The sequence below is a fragment of the Lynx canadensis genome, chromosome A2 (genome assembly GCF_007474595.2).
Source record: "Lynx canadensis isolate LIC74 chromosome A2, mLynCan4.pri.v2, whole genome shotgun sequence".
Taxonomy (NCBI): Eukaryota; Metazoa; Chordata; class Mammalia; order Carnivora; family Felidae; genus Lynx; species Lynx canadensis.
The window spans coordinates 110,100,847-110,123,273 of NC_044304.2; the positions used below are offsets into that span (position 1 = coordinate 110,100,847).

A 22,427-nucleotide genomic window follows, 5' to 3' on the forward strand; every position below is an offset into this window, starting at 1 on the left:
TTTCCAAAGCAGACCACTGATATTTTGTCACTAGTCTACAATGGTTATAACTGGTTAAAGATTGATTTACTGGTTAAATGCTCCTAATCATTCTAACATTATGCTGACTATACAAAAATTCTTACCTTACTTCCTTTGGCTCTGCTCATTATCTTAGCATCCTCAGAGCTATTTAGAATCAAACATCAAATCAGGAAACAACAAAAAATGCACAAACTCGAAAATGTACGTTCAGTGGAGGATTACCTGTTCAGTGATTCTCATGTGGAAGTCGTGAAAGTCGCTGTAACGGCGATAGGTTTTCCACATCTCCTCGCTGTTAAGACCACGCCGGTGAACAGTGATGGCATATAACGCATACGTCTTGCCATGATCATTACAAACGCCTGCCACAGCATATGGGTCATAGTCAGCATATACTAGTCATTTCAAACAAAATGAAGAGGAGCAAAACACACACAGAAGAGGAAGATGAAGAACAAAAACAAACAAAAGAACATGAAGTGAAGAAGAATTTGAAATGACAGACTGAGACAAAAGGATGTCACCAAAGGATAAAAGACTCCCATCCTCTGGACTCACATTCACATTATAAGTTTATGATGACACTACTAGCCACACAGTGATACCTACCTACTTCGACTCACTTCCTCAAGAGCTTGTACCTATTCTTAGTATGACACCACACTACCACCTCATAATGTAACATTATTCTCTACATATTTAATTAAAAGAAAAGTAACAGAAATAAAATAACAACCTTTGATACTAGCTTTCACTATTCAATTGTATTTCAATTAATATCTCTCCAACCAAACAGAAAGCAAAAGCCAAGAACTACAATTCATGCACTCCGGCAAGTCTCTTTACTGTTTACAATTATCAAAAATTTATAAATGTAGTTCATTCTGGAGATTTTTTTTTTAAAGACATTTTCCTACACAGCATCCTAGTGAGGTAAACTCAAAACCTGTCCCGATTTTGTACTAAACTTAAGACATTTGTTGTGAATCATTTTCTCTAATTTTCTTTCCTATTTTCCAGTTTCTTTCCTCTTTGTAGTGTTGTATTCTAGATCGTTTCCTCAGGTCTCCACAAGTTTTGAGTCTCTAGTCATCTATATCTGGTCTAATTCTTAATCCATCCACTGACCTCAGTTTCAATTACAATATTTTTTTCTATGATTTTATTTTGGTTCTTTTGACAAAGTGTTGCATTCTTGCCTTAGCTTTTATTTCTACGAGTGTTTTTAATATCCTCTCAGGCTAGGAGACCCTGTGGTACACAATCACTTGAGGATGGCTATATCTAGACACACCCAGCTGGGAATCAAGACGGACTTTCAGTTTCTTGTGGGTACCATTTCCAGACATGATCTTGGCATTCTTTGTTTTATTCTCTTGACACCAGGCTAAGTTTTTCTAGTTCCTCGTTCCTATTAAGCCACCCTTGGTTACTCTGGGCTTCATGTGAAGTACTAGGTTCCAGGTTACTATGGCCTTAGCTCATCCTGCTACTTCTAAATTTGAGGAACATGAAAATGCTCTCAAAAATAAAAATAGCAGGGGTGCCCGAGTGGCTCAGTTTCAGCTCAGGTCATGATCCCAGAGTCGTGAAATTGAGCCCCACATGGGGCTCCATGCTAAGTACAGAGCCTGCTTAGACTCACTCTCTCTCTCTCTCTCTGTCTCTCTTTCTTTCTCTCTCTCTCCCTTTGCCCTTCTCCCCTACTCGCTCACTCTCTAAAATAAAAAAAAAAATCTTTTTTGATTAAAATAAAAAAAATTAAAATCAAGATAGCAATGTTTATGCTCCTGTGAGCTCCCTGGCTTCAACTCCACTTTGCTTTCCTAAATTTATTTTTCATCATGGCCCATGGCACCTGTACATTTCTCCCTGTAGCTATTTTTATTTTACTGTTTTCAGCCTTTCTATGTGTGGAAGGCAGGATTTCCAATAGCACTTTAGACTACCATTTGGCCCACAAGTATAAATTGCTCTTCTAATAATAGATTACATTAATCCATAATTGTGAGGGGAAATAGTGGCTGACTAAATATTTTGTATTTTGTATATAATTAGGCCAAGAAGGGTTTGCATAGCATCTTACTAAATTATTTTAATAGCATGAACGCTAAAAATCTAAACTGGCAAATGCAGTTTGGACAGAAACCTCTTTTAGGCTTTCATCAACATTTTTCTAAGATTTGCTCTGTCTACTCAGAATTGTCCTTTGTTCCCTTTTTATCTAATATCAATTTCCTGATTTGTTAAAATATAAGATTAGGGATAGACTTTGGTTGCTTCACTCTCTGAGACTTTAGCTCTATGTAACATTATTTATTATTCACTGTTCACCTCTTCCAATGATCCTTCTCACAGAGACCTGTCCAGAACAAACTGCACCAAACTTTTTCATCCTGTTATAGAACCAGCACCACTCAACAGAGTTAGCACAGCAATGAGGGAACAGTTTTATCTGTTGTGTTCAAGAGAGGTTTGGTGAAAGAAAACAGAAAGCAGAAGCCTATTAGGCAACAAATCATAACCAACTAGAAGTTAACAAGAGCAAGAAGACTAGGATGGAATAGAAAAGACATGAAGGGAAGAATGTTAAGAAAGCATTCTAAAAAACATTTCTCACAAATTGACGGGCAGAGGAGCTCATGACTCGGGTGCATGAACAATAGGAAGAACAGGTTGTGCAGAAGACAAAAAGGTAATTTGATTTTAAAAACAGATAATGAGGCTGCATATATTTATTATAAGATGACGGTGAGATATTACAGTGGAAATAGGTTTTGCTTTCATTAAGACAATGTTACTTATGGCAGGTGATGTACAAGCTATTTGTCATTAATCCAGAATGAGATAAGGAACTAGACCAGAATGTAAATCAAGCTCTCATCACTAAGTACATTGCTTAATTTAGCTAGTAATTTTAAAGATTTCACAAAGAGAAGTGTTCAGTAGCCCATGGATCACTCCTTGAGAAGCACTTCACTAGAATCTATGTTCTACTTCCTGTAATAAGATGTTAAAAACATAAAATCTAGACTCAGAGACTATGAAGTCTAACTGGTAAAATATTTATTGAACAAACACTAATATATAATGGCTACTCATGTAATTACTAATGTAATTAATTAGTCTCATAACAGCTCTGTGAGGTACACATTATTATTGATCCATTTTATGGATCACAGAAGTTAAGGAACTTGCCAAGTTCACCCAACCATTAGGTGGCCGAGCTGGGACTTGAACCCACGCAAATGGGAAAAAAGTTATGCTCTTAACAACTATATTATGTTGCCTCTTTAGTATTCATACTTAAGTTTGTCTGACAGAAATAACAATTTATTAAAAATGCTTTTAGTGCTTCCATACATTTTAAGAAGCTAATAAATACTTTTAAATAAATGGATAAAGGAGCTAGAAAATCAGAATGTTTAGAGAAAAGAAAGATCTACAAAAGAAACATGAACATGAGTATCTTCCTTGAGACATAAAGTATACGGTCCTCAAGAAAGAAATAAGGACAAATACTGAATATTTGCAGTTTGGAAATATCTTCCCATTTGGAAGACAAACCAACAAAGAAAAGAGAGACTTTTAAAAATAATTTTACATTTCAGGAAGCAAAATTGAAACAACAGTGAAACAACTATAACAAAAGCTAGAAGGAAAAGCAACAAAACTTCTGGTTTTATTGACAAAGGTGTCATCCAATGACCCTTAAGAGCAGGTAGTGTAAGCACCAACTAACTGTAAAGGATAAAAGAACAACTTAGACAGCAATTATAAATAACTTATTTCAGAAATATGGCAGGTAACACAGTGCAAAATGAGATTCTAGCTCCAGTGAGAAGCAAAAGAAAACAGAGATCTTAAAAAAAAAAAAAAAAAAAGATGCAAATTATCTTTTAAACTGCATTGGTACTGTAAGATCTCTTTTTAGTGCCTAAAACGTAAGCACGAAATTGAACTGAGATACCTCAATATGGTAATATTTCAAATGTAATCTGACAGACATAATCCTGTAATCTAGGAATAGTGAGAGGCCGGACAAGTAAACCACCATTATCTACTCATTAGCATTATCTAATAACCCAGTGGCAATGATGTAAATTGATTTTTTTCCTCAGTTCACTAACCATTTTGCATGTATGCTGACTGAATCACAAAATTTTAGAGGTTTCTCACCTTATCCAAGCATTTCCTAAACTTCCGTAAGCTCCTATACCAAAGTTTCATTAACCCAGTTATCTAGTCTGACTCTGCATTATGAAAAAGATTGAGCTAAAATCTACCCTAAGTGATTTCTTAAGAATTCTGCAGACAGTTATCAGCTAGACACAAACAAGAGGAAAAGACTGGGTTTCAAGCTTATTAGCTATGACAAAATGCTTAGAATTTAAGCTTTTCCAAGTGTTAACAGTAACAACCTTAGAGAAGGAAGATATATAAGTATATTCTAACATACATATAAGGTATCATCAAACATGATACAAAGTATATATCAAACCATATACACAAACATTTTAGAAGTTAACAAAAAACAATGCAGAAAAACACGTAACTTAAAAATACAACTATAGAACAGAAAAATGGTTTGTAAAAATATATGTGGAAAATAATCCAGGTGTAATAATAATCAATAATTTTTAAGCAATAATTATACCACAAAGTCTCTTACCAGTGTCTGAAATGTAAGCATGAAGTTGTACTGAGTCATCAGAAGATACATTTGAAAGGTCATCTAACGACTTGGAAAAAAAAAATAAAAAAATATATACATTTTTAATTTTATAGGATAAAAAGTGTAAAAGCATTTTATGTCACATATGCCTTACCCATCTTTGCCCTATGTAAACTTTATATTATTTGTATCCATCCCCCAACAATAATCCTCTCTATTTATACGAACAGGATAGAGAAAATCCACAATTAAAAAAACTATAAAACAAAGAAATTCGGAAATCAACTTAGTACATCAGATTATTTCTTCCTTCATTGCTTATCTGCACTTGCTACTTCTTGATTATATTCAATACATGGCAAGAAAAAAATATGGAAAAAATCAGTAGACATATTCTTAACATTTCAATTTTTTAAAATGTACTAGAACCAATTCCTTATTATTTAGCATTTTTATTAATTTAGAAATAATTTTAGATTCCTTATCTAACATGAGAATAATAGTACCTACACACTGGTTACATAAGGATTAAATAAGAAGACATGTAAACATTTAGTAAGACTGCCTAACACAAAAAGTTATTATTGTGATCTGTATGAAGTGAATCCAGACTCTAAGACAGATTTCAAATAATTTTGAAAAATAATTGCACAAAAATCATTACTGAGTGATTCAAAATGAATCTTTTTTAACTATGGCCTTTGGGTTTAAATTTAAAACTTTTTTGCCTCAGATACATACACCCACACATACCTAGAAGGGAACATAATCACATCATGATAGACTGCAGGAAAGAGTTACCTTGAGCCAATTATATTTATTGTAATAATAATAATAATAATAATAATAACAATACCACCGTATTATGTACTTGAAATTACTGAAGGTAAATCTTATATGTTCTTAATATAAAAATGGTAACTATGTGACGTGATAGAGGGGTTAGCTAACCTTATGGTAGTAACCATTATGTAATTATCAAATCAATATGTTGTACGTATTCAACTTATATAATGTTTTATGTCAGTTATAACTCAGTAAAGCTGGAGAAAAATAAACAGCAACAAAAAAGAATTAACTTGAAATTGCTCTCCTCAGAAAGGACTGCTTACAAGCCTGGCCCTTGGATGACAATTGGTGGGAAGGTTCCCACCATTGCCTAACTGCTAAAAGTCATTCATTGTACCTAACCTGTTTGTATAAACAATGTGGTTTATGTTGAACACCCGCTTTCCTTTTGGGAGTCTTGAATTTTAGTATACACTAACCAGAAGTTTGCCTATGTGACCGGCCTCCAATGAAAACCTTGGTCACTTAGTCTCAGATGGGCTTTCTTAGTACCAGCATTTCATATGTGTTGTCACTTTCACTGCTGGGAGAATTAAGTATGTCCCATGAGATTTCCATGGGAGAGGATTCTTGGAAACTTGTATCTGGTTTCCTCTGGACTTTGTCCCATGAGCCTTTTCCTTTTGCTGATTTTGCTTTATATCCTTTGTCTATAATAAATCCTATCTATAAGCATGACTATGCTGAGCCCTGTGAGTCCTCTTAGTAATCACTGAACATCAAAATGGTCTTGGGGACTTCTTGACACACAGACATTATATGGTTCAGAGACCTTACACTTTAAAAACCACAGTATCTAAATGAACTCCGAAGTCTTAACATGATATTACCAATACTACTAAAGAGTCAGTTAAATGACTTAAATGCAGCCATACATGTGACACAAAGCCATTTAAATTAAGGCAATTGCATTCTAAGGAGAAAGCCAAAATTTATCTACTGAAGACTGATTAAGAGAAGCAAAATATGATAATTCCATACAAATAATCCACAGTATTCCCCTGGTCAAGTCAAGAAGGCGAATCATTTAGTTAAAATGGGGCTTCTCCAGTGATACCCTAAGAGACTTTAGCCAAATCAACTGTTCTTTCTTGTACCTCAGTTTTCCCAATGATGTAATGGCATAATACTTGCTCTACAACTTTGCCAGTTTATAACGTAAATTATAATGCTTTGAAAAGAAAAAAAGAATCCACTTATTTAAGTGGTCATATGACCTATAGTCAAATATCTTGTTAGAAATATAACCTTTGTTTTAATATTACTTTTATATGAAAAAGCTTCAAAGAAAATAGAATTTTCTACAAAATTCAGATTGTTATCTACTATGATCTTCTTCCATATACAAACTATCACAGAGAATATATAACAACTGTTTTTCAAAAAGTATTATTGTTGTTAATTCCTATCATTATTATTATGATTAACCTTTCCTTGTAGGTAACATTTCAACAGCTAAATGCTACTTACTTTAAACATGTTAGCATCTTATACTATGCAACCCAGAAGTTGTTAGAGAACTTTGTACATAAATGTCTTTTTAGTACACCTAAAATATACAATTAATAAGTATTATTTTCATTAAATATGATGAAATAATCTAATGAAACATCTCTTAAACACTAGTCACAGGTATAATGCAAATGTAAAATATCAAGGAGACTATATAAAATTACAAGTGGTGAAATAATATTAATTACAGTCTGATTTAGAATTATAAGTATTATTTAGTAAAAGAAAACTATGATCAAAACAAGTACACTAATGCTGCCCTGAAATAAAACATAGTTTTTGTTCAGTGATCCTTGGGTTAAGATTCTTGAATCTTTGGCAAAAAAATAAGAAGATCCTTTTTTAAACTACTATGCTAAGTCAAAAACTGAAAATTCAGATTTACTATGATAACCCATACAACTATGATGTCCCTGCTAGAAATGTTTACAATTCATGTGCCAATCTCAATTGAAAAATGAGTAAACCAATAAATATTTTCTTTGCTTATTATACGGGAAAACACTATTATGACCTATTTTACAAACTTCAAGCTATTTTTAAAATGGAGCTATCCAGGGGCGCCTGGGTGGCGCAGTCGGTTAAGCGTCCGACTTCAGCCAGGTCACGATCTCACGGTCCGTGAGTTCGAGCCCCGCGTCAGGCTCTGGGCTGATGGCTCAGAGCCTGGAGCCTGTTTCCGATTCTGTGTCTCCCTCTCTCTCTGCCCCTCCCCCGTTCATGCTCTGTCTCTCTCTGTCCCAAAAAAAATAAATAAACGTTGAAAAAAAATTTTTTTTAAATAAAAAATAAAAAAATAAAATGGAGCTATCCGCTAACATTTATCTATATATTGGGATTCCTGGGTGGTGCAGTCAGTTGAGCCTCTGACTGTTGACTTTGGGTCCTGGGATCAGGCTCCCTGCAGATCATGGAGCCTGCCTAAGATATTCTCTCTCTCTCTCTCTCTCTTTCTCTGTCTTCCCTGCTTTCCTTCTCCCTCTCCTCCACTCACACACACTCTCTTCCTAAAAAAATAGTAATTTTAAAAATTGTCTATATATTTAAAAAGAATCCAAAAGACTCCACCTACTTAAAAGCTCAAATTTAATAAAATTAAGTGAATAACAAAATATGTCAAGTCATCAACCTCAAGTGTGACCTTTGTCAATCGAGATAGTGTTCTGGTTTCTATCACTATGTGATAAAGAAACTGTTATTTGAAAAAGCATTTATTCCAAATATGGAATAAAGGAAACAAGTATTTGTTACTAGTGTTCACACATTTATACAAACACTACAAATATGAATACCTGAAATTTCAAATGAAGGAAAAGTTTCATTGCATTTAGGCATTTTTTCTATATAATGAACATTATTACTAATACTTTCTTCATGCTCTAGGAGTTATTCCTTCTCGTTATAAGGCTATGGAGTACAACAAAAAAATGGTAGTGATACCAAATGACTTAGAAAAATATTCTAAATGCTACACCACCTCTGACATAACACTATAGCTCACTGCCTTGATATTTTGTTAAAGGTTATGTAATTTATAGAGCAATAAAACACTCAATATGGTCATTTTTGAAATAAATGTAGTAATACAGAAGACAACATAAGATAATGGACCTCTAGACCATTTAGCTATTACAAAACGTATGAAAGTAGTGTAGCTAGAATGAAAAACAAAGGAAACAATCTCTCCCTAACCCCCGCCCCCCTTAAACATTGCACTGAAACTTTCATAGAAGATATTTCTTCCTAGCAACATTTTATGAAGTTATTCATGCCAAGGATGGATATATAAAAGAACTGAAATGTTCATTATTTCACACTTTACTATGAATGTATAAAATTCCAATGACAGCTTATATTTTAAAAATATGTCATTCTTAAACCTGTAATCATAAGATAAAGTTGGTTAATTTACTATAAGGCTTTAAGCTTTTTTTATATATATACAAAAACCTGAATTTGTTACAGTGTACACTATAAGAAATACCTGGAATTTTTCAGATATCCTAACTAATTTTATATTTCTCTTCTACACACAAAAAGAGCAAATTTCAATGTACACGTTTATATGTCACAAGTTTACTATTCAAAACACCACTATTCAAAGTCACTTCAAAATACTAAATACTGGGAATGAAAATATTAAATCAATTTTTTATCAAATACAACTGAATTATGCAGGTGTGACTTAAGCACACTCTTATAAGTGAAAATAAATAAATTTCAGAGGCTCTTATATGTGAATTTAACATTTCTTTTAAAGCAAGTAACTTCTTAAAATATTAAAGCATGATCTGACAGCTTCTAATATATCATTTATTTATGTATGTTATGGCTCACTTTTTATAATATTTTCAAGCCACTTTAATAATTAAGGCACCCTAAGAGTACTTACCAAATTTATGCTTCCTGTAGGAGACCCATTAAAAGATTCTGTGGAAGGGGAAATTCAACTTAGTATACATTAATAACATTTTGGAAAGAGTTGTTTTATCTAAGGTTAAAACGCTAAGAATGAAAGTCACCAAAGCAAAGACTTATTAACAAAAGAGCACAGAAAACTGTGGTACGGTACTCCCAAACACCTGTTTCCTTAAGCCTCATGGTTTTCCAAGCCAGGTATTTCAGTGAAAATATTTATGTACCTAAGTTGCCCCATCTAAAACATATACCAAAAAAAAGGTATTCATGTATAGGAAAACAATTATTAAATATTTTATTTTCCCATTATCATATGAAGTTGTCTGATACAGGGTAAATATGAGGAAAACACTGCAGAGTGAAGTCCATTAAGAAAGGTCTCAAGTATTTTGTTAGTTTTTACTGGATTAAGACATATTACAAATAAAACTTTTCTTTCCTGTGAAGAATAAATAGATTATTAATATAGCTATTATTTCCACTTATTCTTGGTAGATTTGGCTCAAAAACATTGCAACCCTAGGTTCCTAAATATCTCACTAATAAAACAAGATAATATAAAACTTCATATACAATGCCATTTAATTAAAAAGCAACTAAAATTATTTTTAAACAGTAATGTTATAGAGCTAAGTCAATCATACATTATTAAAATTAATGTCTTTCCCCTCAGTTTTTTATTCTATATCTGAACACGCAAAGTTATCCATTAAGATGCACCACTGTTAAAAATACAAATTAATGTATGGTAAAGTAAAATTCATATACAGTTTTAAGTTAAGGTATGGTTTCTAGCACTGAAGAGATTATGAATAAAAGCTACAAGTGAATTTACAAGACTTTGGAAAAGTTCTTACACTATAGGATCAAAAACTACTCCCACAGGATATATTGCTACTATCGCCATTTTAAATTATATATCATTTAGAAGCTCATACAATTAGCTGATTATGATTCAACATATCTTCTTTCATTCTGGGTCATATAGCAAATCCACTTCACAAAACTAAGAAATTTCTAAAGTAGATGGAATTATAATAGATAAAAAAAATTCTAATAGTCCTTTCTGGAAATAGCGCTGCTACTTGCAAATTCACAGCAGCTTTGTAAAAGATTTTTCAACAGACACAGTAAGTACAGATAAACTAAAGTTGAGGTTAGCTCCTACAGAAGTACTCTTCAAAAAAAAAACAAAAACAAAAACAAAAAGTTCCTTAATTATGCAACCAAATCCAGTTAATGGAATATTATTCCAGTTTTAGAAATAAAACCAGAAAGAGTATTAACTAAAACTCCCACAATACTAGACCAACAACCAATATAAAAGTTAACAAAACTCAAATGCAAACTTCTCTAACTGGGTTTCTTAGATTATTTAAAAAGTAATACCTTATTAATGTAGACCAGGGAGTGGGGAAGGGGAGACAGAGGAGAAGGAAGGCTAAGAACCTTTTATAATGGAGATACTTTTTAAAGCAGTGCTTACTACCTAAGAGATCTACTGTATCTCCAACCCCAGTGGTCCAGCCCTTAAAACCTATTCATAAATAAATGATTAAAATTAAAGCATTCTCTTAAAATAATTACTTTGTCAAATCTTTCCCATTTACTTTTTATTTTCATTGCTTATATAGACAAGCAATGTCTATTTCAAACCTTATTGAAATAAATCAAACCTTATATATTTAATTAGTTTAATAAGTACTAATGAATTGGATCACAAGTAAAATGGCCACTAGGCCTCACAATATGGAGACTTGTGCTCTAAGGGCTGCGTCTCCCACTATTTTTAAATAACAGCTTATATACTACTGATAAAAACTGGTATTTGTGTTTGAGTCTATAAATCATTCTCATATACATAATTTCCCTTAAATCCGACAAATGATATCAAAATAACTCTGAAGATACGGCAAAAATTTTATCCTAGATTTACAACTAAGAAAAATGAGGCTTGAAGAAATTAAGTATTTGGCCAACATCACAGAGGTACTAAGTAGCAGAACAGGAGTAAAATCTAAATATTCTGATTCTCAAAATCTGCTTTCCTCATTATGCCATAGAGGTAATAGCCTCATCTGAAAAAATTCAATGTTGAAACAAATGACTTTTGTAGCTTCTTCCAGCTTATACTGTGCAGGGTATAATTCAAGGGAAAAAAAACCTGTTTTTTTAAAACAATGCTCTTTGGATTATGGTACACTCTCAGGATCACTACTTGTTATCTCATTTAATCCTCTCAATAATCCTGTTAATCATGAATACTATTAGTTATTAGCAAAAGGGAAACTATCATAAAAAATATCTGGGTGATACAATTCAAGAAAACATTCTTTAAGACTCCAAGGCTTTTATAGCTATGTTCTAAACTGTTATTAAATTTTCAACATTTTGATTTAGTGAGGTAACTAAACTTTGTCATTCATTTATAGAATTTTAAATATAATTTATAATTGGGCTTCAAGGTATTTTTTATCTTGTTTTAAAGATCATGTTTTGACAACAGAATATATGTAGGAATACGTTATGTGTACACACACACACACACAAACACACACACATGTGCAATGTGTGTCACCTTACCTCCATCACCATCATCTGATCCTCTGAAACTAGGATCTTTTAACATATCCAGCTCGGCTAACATGCGCACATAAAGTGCATTCTGTCTGAAGGAAGGATAAAATCTTTCATCTCGTAGCATCAATTCATAAACCTTATTGAAATAAATTAAGATATTCCACCATTAATACAGATAATATACTAATTTTCACTAATAAGATTTCACCAAAAGCTAGACAGAGGTCTTGCTATAAAGAATCAGATTCCGTATTTATATCAGCAATAAGCCTATATCACAAATAATGATTTCTCAAACTAATTTCACAACTAATGGACCCTCCAATACCTAAACTGCATTGAAAATGGTCCTACAGCAACACAAGTCACATGACAGGTTATATATAGTGTTCTAGGAAGTACTATATTCTAAGAAACAAGCCCACATAAAGGCTCCAGGATCACAGTAAAATACATTACGTCAGGTTACTGACATATCATCAACTCGTGAAAGTCTAAGACTATATATCTGGCCCTTTAGATTTAAATACCAACCCAACATAAGGATTTTCCTCACTTGTCAATTAAATGAACAAACTGGCCTATCCTTTTTGTAACTGAGAAATCTGGGTTCCATTACTCACCTTTTTAGTTATTTATACTTTTATGTTTCAATAACCTTAGAAAAACTGAATTACATGTACAAGGAAATACATATTTTTCATAAGAAAGAATGATAAATTCAACATATACCTTCCTTTGAATGTCATCAAAGATTTCAGGGGTTGGATCTTCATGATTCAAAGTATCTGCTAATTTTGCTACCAAATAATCATCAACAGTAACTCTTGGAGATGCCTAACAAACAGAGAAAAATAATAGTAGTAATGACATTTTGCGTTTCTAAATACAAGTTTATTCTTTATAGAAGAATTACATAGTGGAATTATATTATTGAAAGTAATTGGCAAAAAATCCTTGGTTTGTAAACAACACTGTGATGTTTAATAAGGCTGAAATAAGAACCAAACCTTCTTGTCATAATGTAATACAGAATGGGAGACAAACATGGAATTAAATCCTGGCATTTGCTGAGTAAGTAAGTTCCCTCTCAATAGGCTTAATTTCCACAATATGCAAAATGGATATAATACCACCTACAATTATTATGTAACCATGAGAGATTTATCTAAGGCATACAATCCCAGTGCGTAGCACATAAGAAACACTGTCATTAGGAATTAGTGCTTAACATCCAGTAGCCCTGGATGTCTATTTAATGACTGCCAAAACAATAAGACATTTTTTACTTGTCATTTAACACTAGAAATAGTCCTTTTAAGTTGCCTTTAAGAGAGACTATCCTTTTCCTAAATTTGGCTTTATATCGCTGTAGCAAAATCCCAGTGTGATATGGGAGGGCAAAAATATGAAAAGTTAATTTCTTTCAACGACTTTCATTTTAAAGTGCATAATATGACAGATATACCACAGAAATATAAAATCTGATGTTCAATGTGAAAAATTTCTTTATTGAAAGAAAAAAATGCTGAAAAACTAGAAATATGGTCTTCTTTGGCATGTCAACTTGAATTTTTAGTTCTGAAGCCTCTGAAGAATAAATGAGTGATAAGGATGTTAACTTTTAAAAAACTAGAACAAGAATGCATTGTTCAAATAATTTCTTTATACTATCCAACATAATTATCTAAAGAAAAGAATGAATACAGAAAAAGAGAAAGGTTTACAAATAAGTAAACAACAGAGTATAAAAGTATAGGAAAAGGACTATACAACTTCTAATGTTCCCTTGTTAATTCAACATTATAACTAGTAAACCCAAGTAGGTGGTGCAGGGTGGTTGGAGCTTTTTGGAGGAGGAAGGGGAGGGTGCTTATTTGTTGACTGTGTATGAGAGGATGTGGTGTGGTGGTGTGTGTATGTTTTCCCCTGAAACAACAAAAAAACTAAACAACTTCAAGTCTGTAAAAAAATATTAGAGAGGAACTGATGTTAGCTAGTTTTGTCCTTTTTTTGCCCTCTAAGATGACTAAATCAGTTTCTAGGAAATAAGAAGATGCAAATTTGAAAATTACAACATTTCACATTTAGCTTACTTTTTCCTATAATCTCAAATATACAGAACTGAATTAAGCCTCATCTTTGGTATAGGGTGACCAACGTTTTTAAAGAGTTATCACAGGACACAACTAACCAGATCTCAAAGAATCAACATAGAAAAAATATTTATATACATTTTTTACTATTTAACATAAAAATACAAAAATGTGTTTTTTCAGAATTATGTATTAATGTGTGTTCTGCACTTTTCCACTACACAAATGTGATTATTTAAACAAGAAGACTACTTAATAGTGTCAATTAGTAATTAATAGGACTAATTCAACAAATAATGTTTAAGAAAAACCTAACTATTTAGGTTCTATTTTCTGATACACAATTTAACTTTTAAGCTCTTCATTATATAATAAATATTGCAGGCTTTATTATTGTGTATTATTAAAGTGAATAGAAGACTTTTAAAAAGATTATAAATATAATAAGACTAAACAGGTATTATCTATATTTAACTTAAAAAAATTACTTTTCTTTTTATTCCATGATCTGATGAAGATATTTTTACTTTTTATGTTTCCTTTTTTAACAATACTTCTCTAATCTGCCTGCAGACTTTAGGACTTTTTTTTTTTTTTCTTAAACCAGGGGGTATAACTGAATACAACCAAATACAAAATTCACCTTGACTTTTACCTCTGTTCTTAAGTCTACATCACACTTATTTCCCTTATCAGTCCAATGTGATGACATCAAGTTAAATAAATACCCTTTCGGGGTGCCTGGGTGGCTCAGTCGGTTAAGCGGCCGATTTCGGCTCAGGTCATGATCTCGCGGTCCGTGAGTTCGAGCCACGCGTCGGGCTCTGTGCTGACAGCTCAGAGCCTGGAGCCTGTTTCAGATTCTGTGTCTCCCTCTCTCTGACCCTCCCCCGTTCATGCTCTGTCTCTCTCTGTCTCAAAAATAAACGTTAAAAAAAATTTTTTTTTAAATAAATAAATAAATAAATAAATACCCTTTCAATAAAACCATTTTGGCACAGAATACTAAGACTTTCCTTACTAAAAGCAGCAGCAGGTTTTTAGACCTATAGGCCCAGTGTATCTAAGAATTTACCATATAGACTTTATGTCTAAAATGCCCATTTTAAACATTTCAAAGCATAATGCATGTCATTAAAAGTTAAACTTCTCTTCCTCAAGAAAAATGGTTTTAAAACACACAGATCATTTAAACTTGTGAGAGTGAAGGTGAATTCCAAACAAATTATAGTTCTAGTAAAGAAACAGAAAATCCTATTAAAGCTGGCTGTCCCTTTCTGGTGATATTTTTTGAGTCCTCAATAGTCTCATCTCAAACAAACAAACAGAAACACTAGCCATTTTGTTCACTGAGTTTTTCTATAACCCACACAAAAACAACTTAGGTCAAACCATCCTTCTCAAGGTTCCTCTTAGCCTCTTCAAAGATCATTCAACAGTTCTGGAGAAAAAGGCATATAAATTTCTGTTTACCAAAAAAATAAATAAAAATAAAAATATTTGTTTACCATAATTCTTTCCACCATATTTATTTTTTTATGTATTTCCAAATTAGAAGACATTATTCTTCTCCCCTTCTTTGAAAACATGATTTTACTGCTATCAATATTTTAGCATGTTTTCTATGGCTGGCAACGATAGCCATAGCCATGTTGAAGCAAATGTCTAAAATGCTTATTTTCTGACACTTTTATAATGTCCAAAATCTCATTAAGTGTTTATGAATGTTTTGAAGAAACTAAAAATTGACCAAAAAACTTTTATGAAAACCTCGGTATCACAGGTAAGCAAATGGTACCCCATTTTAGCAGTATTGTATAGAAGGAATACATATTTAGCAGGTAAGATCTTTTCATTTTCTTTGGTAAGAAGTTTATAGGCTGAAAGAAATTTGTCAAAATTTACATTTGCACTGTCTGATAAATATGTATTTATATAAAAGCAAAGTTTCTTTTATGTTTTCTGCAATTTATTAAAATGTTAAACATCAAGATTATCTAAAACTCCCCATTTCTTCACATCAAAGAACCTAGTAGCTATGGGAAATATACCCTTCTTGCCACAATTTGATGTAACACAATACACTACCAAAAGCATGACTGCTGGTTAAGAACTGCCAGAATAAGTTCTAAACTTGAAAGGGCCAAACACGTTATCAAAACTTTCTCTCTTGTTTACCCACAGGATATTTCAGCTGAAACTTCTGAATCATGAAATGTAACACTATTCAGTTTAAAAGTAACTCTACTTTTACAAAGCAAGCAAGGGACAGATAGGCTAATGTGTGTTCATTTGTACACTGTGCCCAAGCTAATTCACTTAATACTCACTAGTTTTAACTGATCACTGGGGTCTTTTGGGGAGATGGAAAAAAACAAAAAACAAAAGCAAAAACTTTTTATTAATTTAAAATTATTTGCAATATTCAGTTTCAATATTTGCTTTTATATCCCCTTCTCCACCAAGACCAATCTCAAAACATTTTTTATACATCATATAGTATGCTTTATTTTGGTTACTCTCCCTAATCCAGGTTTAAGGCTCCTTCTCTTTGTCATTAAAACGACATAGTCATTTAGTCTTCTTTTCTGGCACTGTCTAGGTCATGCTGATGTTGGTACTGTAATTATCCTCATTTTCATGTCTTAACTTTTACAAAACATGGTTTTAATATTCATAATGTTAAAAATTAAAAAGTCCTGGGACACCTGGGTGGCTCAGTTGGTTAAGCATCCGACTTGGGCTCAAGTCATGATTTCACGGTTTGTGAGTTCGAGCCCCACGTCGGGCTCTGTGCTGACAGCTCAGAGCCTAGAGCCTGCTTCGGATTCTGTGTCTCCCTCTCTCTCTGCCCCTCCCCTGCTCATGCTCTGTCTCTGTCTCTCAATAATAAATAAACACTCAAGAAATTTAAAAATTAAAAAGTCCTATCACGATACAAAACACATGACAGGAAAAGTAAAAGACAGACTGCGAATATCCAGGATAACAAATCACTTAAATTGTAGATGCAGTATAGACAATAGAGTCCATTACTGTGAAGAGCAAATAATGGCTGCCAATATTATAAGCTAAGGAAAAAAGACAACGATGACTGTGAATAATCCACACCATAGTCATTTGACACTAACATGTTGCCTTCAGCCCTGAATTTCTGGCATCACATTGAGGTTTTGAATTTTTGTCAATCTTCTCCATCCAATGCTAAAATGTGGGACTTGCTGTGTCCTGGGGAAAGGTTTCCCAAGACTCAGGAGGTCTTTCAATGCTTTAAAAAGAGATGACCTTCAAAGAATAACAATTAAACTCATAGTTGATTTCTCAGTAGAAACATAAAAGCCAGAAAACAATGAAATGCTATCTTTAAAATGCTGAAAGAAATTAGCTTAAATAATTATTAATTTTTTATTTATCCAGTATTAACTATAATCCCCACACTGGATTACATAAAAAAGAAATGACTACAACCTGCTTTAAAAACTAACATAGAAAGACTTTGATATATACCTTAAAGCTGTGTTTTTAAATAGAAAACTCTTGAATGTGTGCAATAAGAAAACATGAACAGCAATATTCAGAGCAAAAGTATGAGAGAAAAGAAATGGAAAACAAACCAAATTGTTCATAAATATCACTGAAGGTAAATAAAGTCTTGTATATGTGTATGATAAAATACTTCAGTGAAAATGAACTATACTTGCATGAATCAAAATGTATAAATATCAATATAATAATGAGAATAAAACAATGCATATAGTATCAGACCATTTATATAAAGGCCAGAAACAAAGCTAAGGGGGCACCTGGGTGGCTCAGTCGGTTAAATGTCCGACTCTGACTCCTTGATTTCAGCTCAGACCATGATCTCATGGTTTGTCCATTGAGCTCTGCATTGGGTTCTGAGCAGGGAGTCTCTCTCCCCCTTTCTTTCCTCGCCCCTCCCCTGCTCACGCTTTCTCTCTCGAAAGAAAGAAAGAAAGAAAGAAAGAAAGAAAGAAAGAAAGAAAGAAAGAAAGAAAGAAAGAAAGAAAGCAGTGTATAAGCAATGTGTGCTTTAGAACACACATGTATATTAAAATGGTAGGGAAAAGCAAGTGAAAAATTACAAGAAACTGATTTCATCAGGAATTAAAGAAACCGGTAAACATGATAGGTGAAGACAGGTGAAGAATATATTAAGGATCTTCAAAAGCATAGTAAATGTTTTATTTCTTCAGCTAAATGGGGTGTATAAAGGTGTCTGTTATAGTATTATTCTTTAAAATGTGCACTCTGTTACGTATATTTCATAAGGCAAAAATATAAGCAAATGGACGAATGAGCAGGTTTCAAACAAAATTCACACTTAAATTCAAATCCAACTTTTGTGCTACTTAAGTATAAATTAAAAGGTATTATAGCATAGCCATTACAAGTACTGGAGTGTGAGAAATCTCAAGGATTGCTGTGTCCATATTAATGACATATTAATGACATATTAATGGGATATTGGTCGATAGTCTCCTGAGTGAGGTCTTTGTCTGACTTTGTTATCAGAATGACAGTTTGGCAATCTGTGTCTTTGAAAGCATTTGCCCATGTCACCTAAGGTGTCTAGTTTGTTGTGATAAAGTTGTTTATAATATTAGCTTATGGTCTTTTTGATTTCTATATGGTTGGTAATGATGCCTCATGATTTTGGTATCTGTGACTTTCTTTCTTGGCCAATCCTGCTAAAGTTTTTCAATTTTATTTCTCTTTCAAAGAAACACTTCTTGGTTTTATTGTTTTCATTACTGTTTTTCTGTTTTTCATTTCACTCATGTCTATTCTGATCTTTACTGCTTCCTTCCTTCAGTTTACCTTGAATTTATTTTGCTTTTCTTCTTCTGGTTTAAGGTGAAAATATAAATTGTCATTTTGAGATCTTTCTTCTTTCTAACTAGGCATTTAAAGCTACAAATTTCCCTCTAAGCACTGCTGTAATTGCATCCCATAAATTGTGATACATTGTGTTCTCATTTTCATTCAATTCAAAATACCTTCTAATTTCCTTCTGATTTCCTTATGACCTAGAGACTACTTAGAAATGTGTTAATTTTTAAATATTTATAATTTCTCAAAATTCCTTTGTTAATTTCTAATTAATTGTACTACGATAAATAGACATTCTTTCTATGGTTTCAATACATTTTTTAATGTTTCTTTACTTATTTTTGAGAGAGAGAGAGAGCGCACAAGCAGGAAAGGGGCAGACAGGGAGGGAAGAAGAGAACCCAAGCAGGCTCTGCGCTGTTACTACAGAGGCTGACATGGAGCTCAATTCCCCAAACAGTGAGGTCATTACCTGAGTCAAAATCAAGAGCCAGGCACTCAATCAAGTGAGCTCCCCAGGTGCCCCTAATTTCATCCTTTTAAATTCAGAGTTGTTTTATGGCCTAGTAAAAAGTCTCTCTACCCTAGACAATGTTCCACAAGAGCTTGAAAATAGTGGGTATTCTGCTGTTGTTAGTGCAAGTATTCTACAGATGTGTTAGATCTAATTGGTTTACAGTGTTCTTCGATTCTTGTATAATTTTGGCCATTTTTTTTTTCCCATTTGGTCATTTTCTTTCTAATCATTCTGTCAATTATCGAGTGGGTATTGAAGTCTTCAACTATTACTGTTAAATTGTCTATTTCTCCCTTCAATTCTATCAGGTTTCGTTCTATGTGTCTGTGGAGGTTTTGCTGTTTTGTTTATAATTATTTTATCATTTTGATCAACTGACCCTTTTAGCATTATAAAATGTTCCTCTTTTCTCTAATAACAAATTTCGTCTTAAAATCTATTGTCTAATATTAGTATAGCCGCTCCAGCTCTGTTTTAGTTGCTGCTTGCATGGTTTATCTTTTTCCATTCTTTTACTTTCAATCTTTTGTGTCCTTGAATCTAGAGTGTGTGCCCTAATCTTGATTCTATCATTAGTATCTGCGTGACCTTGGCAAAGTTAATTCAATTTTCTAAACTTGAGTTTCTTTACCTATAAAATGAAGATAATAATATACAATAAGACTGTTATCAGATTTAAATAAGACACTGTTTCCAAGCAGCAGTGCCTAGTATAAGTAATGAATATTCATTTATATTACAAAAATTATTACTAAAGATGCTACCAAAGAAGTTAAGAAAACAGTAACAAAAATATATCCCCACCTTTTCTGATAAATACTGTTCATATATTCCAACAGCAGCTGCTCTTAGAAGACCTTTGGTTTGGTTAGTTTGATGTTTTCCATCCTTCTGACGACTTAATAAAACTTCTAGTTGCTGTTGGGCTGTAACTCGGTATCCTTCCACTGTCATCCAGAAGAAGAGGTGTGCTTGACCTCCAGTTTGCTGCATGTAATCTAACAAACAAAATCCATAACAATGTAGTTATTCATGTCACATGTTTTTGGGTGCATGTAACCATATAACAAGTTAAGAAGGATTAAAGTTTCAAATACTTAAAACCCTATATTTTCAAACTGTTAGGCAAATGCTTGAGGTAAAGAATACTTACATCACAAATTGTTAAGCTAAAAAGACCACAGTTATGTAAAAAGCACAAACTGAAGCATATTTTTTTTTTAAATTTCATTTTTCATGATAAAATTTCTAGGGGATATAATTGCACAGAAGGCTTCATCAGAAATAAATTATTTCAATATTCAGCTTCTGTTCTCAATAAAGATTATTATAATATTAATATTTCCACAAATTTAAAAAATAAGGATTAGTATCTTCAACAAGCCATGTATTTATGTTTTTGGTCATGAAAATGAAGAATCAGGGAAGTTTAATGAAAATGTCCTCCAGATAAAAGCAATTTTGATGTATAGTTGACCCCTGAACAATGCAGAGGTTAGGGGCACTGACTCACCATGCAGTCAAAAATCCATGTGTAACTTTAGACTCCCCCCAAACCATAACTACTAGTAGTCCACTCTTGACTGGAAGCCTTACCATTAATATAAACAGTTAATTAACACATATAACATTTTGTATGTTAAATATATCATATGCTGTATTCTTACTATAAAGTAAGCTAGAGAAGGAAATATTACAAGTCATTAGAAAAACACATTTGTATTACTGTACTGTATTTATTGGATAAAATCCAAGTAAAGTGAATCTGCAGAGCTCAAATTTGTGTTGTTCAAGGATCAACTATATTATCAAAATTACTAAATATTTATATTTATTAAAATGATATAAAAAACCCCTTTCCCATTCATGCACTGAAAGATACAAATAACTTATCAGCACTGTGTACTGCTGATAAAGTACTCTTTCCCAAACAATTTAGGGGCACCTGGGTGGCTTAGTCAGTTAAGTGTCCAACGCCTGATTTCGGGTCAGGTCATGATCTTAACAGTTCATGAGCTCGAGCCCCATGTCGGGCTCTGTGTTGACTGTGCAGAACTTGCTTGGGATTTTCTCTCTCCCTCTCCTGCTCACTCTCTTTCTTTCTCAAAATAAATTAATTAATTTAAATTCATAGTAGAATCTCCTAGAGTTTATTTTTAAACACCACTGAGTGTTTCTTTTAAGTAGGCTGCACACTCAGCATGGAGCCCATGTGAGACTTGAACTCATGACCCTAAGATCAAGACCTGAGCTGAGATCGAGAGTCGGATGCTTACCCAAATGAGCTACCCGGGCGCCCCTCCTAGGGTTTATTTTAAAAGTAATTTAACAAACACACATTTGAGTTATGCAAAGCATTTCGTTCCTTCAAAACAAAATAAATCTCCACCTCGATGATTTCCAAAGAAGAGGACTATTTCAGAAAATGAAGAGTGGAGGAAAGACATAACTGGCATGCTTAATTTCAGATATTTAAATTTTAGTAATCTTTACAATTATTAAAAATTTCAAGGGGTGGGGCACCCAGGTGGCTCAATCAGTAAAGTGTTTGACTCTTGATTTTAGCTCAGGTCATGATCTCACAGTTCGTGGGTTAGAGTCCCACACTGGGGTCCATGCTGACAGTGTGGAGCCTGCTTAGGATTCTCTCTCTCTTCCTCTCTCTCCCTGCCCCTCCCCCACTCATGCTCGCTCTCACTCTCTCTCTCAAAATAAAAAATAAACTTAACTAAAAATTTCAAGGGCTATTATTATTTTCCTAAGGTGGATTTACCTACCCATAAAAAACTGTAGTGCAACATTGTCTACAAGAATGCTGTCCAAAGGGACTGTGCAAAGTTTCCCAAAGTTTGCTGCCAGTTTCACAGTATTTATTTCCTACAAATAAAAGTAAATATAGGTT

At 33.0% G+C, this 22,427-nt stretch overlaps 1 protein-coding gene across 1 annotated transcript in view; it reads right to left on the bottom strand.

Moving 5' to 3' along the window:
* The window catches only part of SNX13 (sorting nexin 13), an 85,364-nt gene that overhangs the window by 30,527 nt on the left and 32,410 nt on the right, over positions 1 to 22,427 (bottom strand). The window contains 7 exon segments of the mRNA XM_030308054.1: positions 247 to 386; positions 4,697 to 4,766; positions 9,453 to 9,490; positions 12,062 to 12,194; positions 12,791 to 12,895; positions 20,330 to 20,523; positions 22,303 to 22,402. Coding sequence (XP_030163914.1) covers positions 247 to 386; positions 4,697 to 4,766; positions 9,453 to 9,490; positions 12,062 to 12,194; positions 12,791 to 12,895; positions 20,330 to 20,523; positions 22,303 to 22,402 — 780 coding nt within the window.